At 61.9% G+C, this 6,000-nt stretch overlaps 1 protein-coding gene across 2 annotated transcripts; it reads right to left on the bottom strand.

Moving 5' to 3' along the window:
• Positions 1-379: 379 nt before the first annotated feature.
• SCGB3A1 (secretoglobin family 3A member 1) lies at positions 380-1,813 on the bottom strand. Of its 2 annotated transcripts, none has more exons than XM_045828519.1 (3): positions 1,675-1,813; positions 873-1,168; positions 380-514 (listed from the first exon to the last, which is right to left on the bottom strand). In XM_045828519.1, the coding sequence occupies exons 1-3, from the start codon at positions 1,727-1,729 to the stop codon at positions 491-493; spliced, it is 375 nt and encodes a 124-aa protein (XP_045684475.1). In that variant the 5' UTR covers positions 1,730-1,813; the 3' UTR covers positions 380-490. The 2 variants fall into 2 exon arrangements, with proteins under 2 accessions (XP_045684475.1, XP_045684482.1); XM_045828526.1 differs by having other exon boundaries at positions 925-1,168.
• Between the last annotated feature and the right edge of the window lie 4,187 nt (positions 1,814-6,000).

The following is a 6,000-nucleotide window of genomic DNA, read 5'->3' as shown; positions in this document are numbered from 1 at the left end:
ATTCCCGTGCTTCATAAACCATTACAAACCATAATGGCAAAAAAAATTCTCAATTTAGTTTTAAACCCAGTCTACCTTGATACTTGCCCAATCTGTCTCCTCTAATTGCTGGCTCTGCCCCATACCAGTATCAGTGGTTTCTCTCTCCCTCTCTGTCTCTCTGTCTCTCTGTCTCTCTGTCTCTCTCTCTCTCTCTCTCTCTCTCACACACACACACACACACACACACACACACACAGCCCTCCTGAGGAGTAGAGGCAGTCTTCACCCCTCCCCAGTCCAGGCCCAGGCCCAGGCTCCTCCTCCTGCAGCACCGTGGCTCCCAGCAGGGATGAAGGGGGGCAGGGGTGTGAAGGCAAGAAGGCATCAGCCCAGAGCTGCTCTTAACTATTTATTGACAGGAGGAAAGGGTGCGGGGCTGGGGCTGGTGTGGGTGCCCGGCCTGAAGGTGGCAGCATCTTGCCCCAAGGCAGGGATACTCAGCCGCTGCTCAGCCCAGGAATGTCAGGGCTCCCTGGAAGGAGAAGCCAAGAGTGAGTGTGTCCCCAGAGCAGGGAGGCCCGTGCAGCTGGGGGCTGTTGGGAGAGGCACTGCTGATGCCCTGGCCAGGTTTCTGTGGGGCTCAGGCTGCCTGCTGTGCTGGGACAGACATGGGTGGTGTCCCCTTGACGGGCGCATCCCCACCTAACCCCCTTGGGCCCTCTGCAGTGCCACATTGTTCAGATATGGTTGGTCCACCTGGTTCCCACCAGAGGCCACCGAGCTCCCGGGGGTGGGTAAAAGGCGGTCCTGTCGTGGGTTTACAGGAGTGGAGGGCATGTGTCCAGGGGGAAGGGCAGCACACACAGCGGGGTGGCAGATGCCCCCTTTACCAGCAGTGACTTCAGAGCCCCCACAGCCTCGGGGCCCAGCTCAGTTACACACTTCCTGGAGCCCTCCACCAGATGATGCACCGGGATGCCCAGATTGGTCAGCAAGAGCTTCAGGAGCATGAGGGGGCCGAAGCTGTTGAGGGAGGGAACGGGCAATTCCCCAGCCGGGGCTCCGGCCCCAGCCAGGGCCCCGGCCCCAGTCTCCAGGGCCCCAGCCCCAGCCTCTAGGGCAGGGGTGAGGACGGGCACAGCTGGGACTTCAGGCTTGATCCTGGAGCCCATGAAGAAGGCTGTGGCTGCAAACACAACAGAGAAGAGTGGCCCACCTGTGCCTGCCCAGGCCCCCAGGGGAACTGCTGAGGGCCCCTGTCCTCCGGGAGGGGACTGGGGCCTTTGGGACCTGCCAGCACTCCCAGCTACCCTCCCCCTCGCTCAATGACTGCACAGAGCTGTGGCCCAGCAGGGAGCTGGCTGAACACAGGGTCAGAGTCCCCCTGAGGGGTGCCTGGGCAGGCTTCCTGAGGAAGGCACTGGGCCTTGGAGGGTGATGCAGAGGGCAGGTGATGTTCCCACCCAGGCCAGTGCTCACACCAGCCCAAGGCTGGGAGAGCCTCTGGTTGGGGGAGGAAGAGAAACTGGGGCAGGCAGGGCCATGAGAGGAGGCCTGAGGACTCAGGCGGGGTACACCAGAGGACTGGCCTGAGGGGCCTGGTACCCCCAGTGGAGGCAACAGGGTCAAAACTGGCTGGACTGGGGCTGTGGGGCCCATGGCGAGTGGGGACCGAGGCTGGAAGACACTCACTGCACTGGCTGAGCAGGGCCACGCAGAGCACCGGCAACACGGCGGTGAGCTTCATGGTGCCAGGGGCTCAGGGGATGCTCCTGGAACCCAAGACGTTGCCCAGAGCCTGGGGCTGTGGGCTTCATATACCCCACCCTCGCCCCTCCCCAGGGCTGGGCCTCCCCCACCCAGTCCTCCTGAGAAAGGTGTTGTTTGCTCAGCTAATAGGCAAAGCCCTGGCCAACTTCCTGCTCAGTCTGGTGGGCCCTGGGAAGTTCACACCCCCCACCTGCCCGGGGTGCGGGACTTCCTCTTGGCCAGGTCCTTTGTGAGGGCAGCAGCGAGGCTGGGCTTTGTCTGCACGGGGGCCCAGCCAGGCCTCTGCCCTGCCCATGAGCTTCCTGGCCTGGCCCCACCTGGCCTCCGCAGTCGGGGGGTGGGGATGGGGGCAGTGGAGGAAGGAGCAGGGCTGTGACCCCAGACTCTCCCTGTTCTCAGGGCCTGGGAGGATCATGCAGTGGGGCCTCCCAGCTCCTGCTGGTCCTGGGGAGGCCGTGCAGGTGGGGTGCTTGGGCCTCCTGGCTGCCTCCCTGGTGGGGCCATGGGCAGCTATCAGTGCCAACAGAAAGACCTGGGACATTTTCCATCTTTGAAAGTAGTAGTTTTTTTTTTTCAGGGGCGGAGAAAGAGATAGAGAGACAAAGAGAGAGAGAGAGAGAGAGAGAGAGAGAGAGAGAGAGAGAGAGAGAGAGGGAAATGTCAATTTGTTTTGCCACTTATTGATGCACTCATTGGTTGATTCCTGTATGTGCTCTGGTGCCCTGACTGGGGATCGAACCCACAACCTTGGCCTATCAGGATGATGCTGTAATGAACTGAGCTGCCAGGCCAGAGCTGAAATCAGCCCTGGCATGATGAGTTTCACACATCTGTCTCCTGCAGAGCAAAATATACTTAACCCATGACGTGGTTCACCAGGGGACAAGCCTTTTCAGGGAGAGTCCCAGGACACACCCAACCCGGGTCACCAGGGGTCTCCAGCACCCCCGCCCCCACCCCGGCCCGGCCCACCCCAGCCCAGAACCCCTGGGGCCCGGCATTCCTGCTCTCCTGCCTGCAGAGGGCGTGGCTGACCAGTGGCCCTGGTTACTCGTGTGTGTGCACGCGCACGGGCATCTCCGTTCCTCTGGTCCTTTTTCCGTGACTGGTTTGGGAGGTTTGCGTCATAAATATGTGTTTTGTTGGCTGCTGTGGAAGTAATTTTAATAGAACACGCACTTCAACTTGTAAAAATTCACCTTCCAAGGGATTTCATCGAGGGAAGGCTGCTCACCAGGCAGGGCCAGGACGCGGCCGTGATGCAGCAGGGTGGGGGCCGGCGGTCTGGTGGCCTCACTACCCATGGTGCCCGGCCTCGTCCTCTCCAGGAGCACTTGCTGAAGGACACAGCTCTGGCCAACGCCCTCCCGAAAAACCTGAGCCAGCCTCGTGGGCTGCCGTCTTCCCGATAAGCAGGGGTTCTGGAGCCTGGGCAAGGCGAGGGCGGGGGGTGGGGGGTTCGCTGTGGCCCCTAGGCGGCAGCAGGGCTCCCCAGGGTGGAGGCTGGTTTGGGGGTGACAGGATGTCTGCACAAGGGGGATGAGGACGACATGGATGCGGCCAAGCAGCTCTTCCCAACGAGAACCCAGGAGACTGTGTCCGCCCCCTGCCCCTTCCTGTGGCAACACAAGTCTCTGAGCACCCTCGGGCCGGATGCAGGGCTACGGTGGCCCTGCACCGCGGCCCCTTCCGGAGCGCCGCCTCTGCTTGGTGGGGGCACCTGCCCTCAGGAGAAGCTGCTGGGGCAGCTGAGAATTGTAAGTTTCCTAAGTGGGTGTGTGTGGAGGTGGGGAGGGTGCCAGAATGTTCTCATTTGTCCTCTTGTCCCTTTGAAATTTGGGGACAGGGGTCTTTGCAAGGGGCATGGTCCCCGCCAGTGTGAGGTTGGGGGGAGGCAGGACAGTTCCCAGGGATGCAGCTGATAGACCTCAGACCCCTGGGGTCTCCTTTCGTTGTGGGGACCAGAGTCAGGCATTCTTCAGGAACCATGTGTGGGGGTGCTGGGTGGGGCTGCTCCCCTCTGAATCAAGTCCTGCCTGGGAGCGAGCCCCTGCATGCTGGGGCCGAAGACATCAGGGCAGGGGTTCACTGGGAGCCGACCTGGGACACCTGCCACTGAGCAGACGGAACCAGAGAAAGCTGACAGCAGGTGGGACTGACCAGGATGGAGCCAGAGGCCAGGAGGAGGCGGAGGCTGCCAGCTGTGCCTTCCTAGCAGCGCTGGCTCTTGGTCGCAAGCGCCCAGCGGTCCCCTGCCTAGCCTTCCTGGCCCTCTTCATCTCTAAAGCAACCCTCACCCCACTCTCACCCACCGTGGTTAGCGGGGGCCTGTCACTGGCTTCCCGTGAACCTGCACAGTGATGGTAAGCCTCCTCATGTGCACCCCAAATTTCTGATTCCACCAGTACACCCCTCCTCCCCGGATATCCAGCAAAGTGCATCTCATTGTGTCCCCGTTTCTCCACCAAGGAGACCAAGGGACTTGCCTCTGGCTCCTGAGTCCTGATGGTCAAGGCTGGGACTCAGTCCAGGCTGGCCCAGCCCCTTGCCCCACACCAGGCCTCCATGCTGCCCCTTCTGAACCATCTACGGCGGGGTTGGGGGCAGCTGGGGGGCATGTTGAGCCCGGGCGCCAGCCTCGTGGCCCTGGGACACCTCTGCATTTGTTTCCTGGGGCAGCTAATGACTGACCACACCCTCGGGGGCTGAACACTAAACCCACTTCCTCACCTGCAGAGCTGGAGCCAGAAGCCAGTGTCACCGGGCTGGAACTGAGGGGCTTCAGGCTTGGCTCCCCTGGGGCTCCAGCCTCTCGGCTCATGGAGGCCCCCCTCTGCTTGGCTGTGGCCATATCACTGCAGTCTCTACCTCTGTGGTCCCAGGGTGCTCCCCCCCCCACCCCTGCTCACCTTTGTCTCTGAAGTCTCTCTCAGCCTCTCTATTATCACATGTAATTGCATTCAGGGCGCACCGGATAATTGAGGCTGTAACCTCATCTCACGATAAATTACAGCTTCACCTGTGCCGAGACTCTTTGTCTGTTAACGGTGGCACAGGCTCAGGAGTTTGGTCCTGGATAGCTGTGGGGTGCTCCTAAGGCTATCCCACCCCAAGCTGGGTGGCTTCCTCCCGTTCCAGGCCAGTGGGTGGGTATCCCCACCAGCCGATGCCAGGAGCAGGTGCAGGGAGGGCAGTGGCCGCAGGGGCCCCCAGTCCCTGCTGCTCGCTTTCCTCCACTGGGGAGAGGCTGGGCTGACCCCGAGGTGCTTTCCTGCAGACTCTTGGCCAGCCCATCCTGGGCAGTGTTTGCAGGGCCTCCTTGGTGCCAAAGCAAACACGGGCCCCTGGCTTGTCCCTCCGGGAATGAGGCGCTAGAGGTAGATGAGAACATCGGCAGCCCCGGGGCATGGACCCAACACCAAACTGAGCTGTGGAAGGGCCACGGGGCTCACGGGCCCTGGGAGCCGGCCTCAGGCGGGGTGCAGCTGAGGCCCGTGCCAGCAGCTGAATGAAGCCTGGGCCTCCCGTGTGGCTCTGACGTCAGCAAGCACCTTCAGAGAGTGTGTGGCAGTTGTCCCTGCTCTGTGACACAGGCAGCAAGGCCAGGAAACCCTTTTTGTTTGGCTGGGGCCGCCAGGCATGGCACCCCCAGGTCCTGGGACTTTCCTGGTCTCTTCTCTCTCTTCCTGCCAGACCTGTGTCCCTGCCTCTGAGTCCTCTCTGTGGCTGAGGACCCCAGTTTCCCTCTTCGTGAGGATGTGGCCACTCTGGGCCACAGGTGTGGGCCCTCAGTCCCGGCAATCAACTTGGCTAGTGAGCATCATTGGAGTTTTCCTGGGGTCCTGGAGGCACCCTTCCCGGCTGCCCGCTCTGTAACTTGCCCTCATGTGATCCCCGTGCAGCCACTCGAGCTGGGGCTGGTGTGGCCGGCCCTGCGCGGCGCTGTGGTCTGGGGTCTGGCACATGTCTGCAGTGTCACTCGAGCATTATCTGCTCCTGTTTCAGTCTGTGTGGCCGAGGCCCACACAGGCCTGGAAACAGCCCCCTCAAGCTACAGGCAGTGGGCACAGAGGGGGGGCAGCCTGAAGACAGCTCCCCCACCCAGTAGCTTGTCTGGAAGAGCCCCAGTCACACGACCGCCCTCCCCTGGAAGTCCTTCCAGGCCAGCAGCACAGCAGCCAAGAGAAGACCCACCCTCCAGCCGTGAGTCATTGCCACGAGGACAGAGGGGCCTGTGGGCATGTGCAG

This window comes from Phyllostomus hastatus, unplaced genomic scaffold, assembly GCF_019186645.2.
Source record: "Phyllostomus hastatus isolate PE091 unplaced genomic scaffold, TTU_PhHast_1.1 phas_contig_150, whole genome shotgun sequence".
NCBI classification, from domain to species: domain Eukaryota; kingdom Metazoa; phylum Chordata; class Mammalia; order Chiroptera; family Phyllostomidae; genus Phyllostomus; species Phyllostomus hastatus.
Note: the sequence above shows the minus strand (reverse complement) of the source record. Positions and strands in the feature narration are given on the sequence as shown.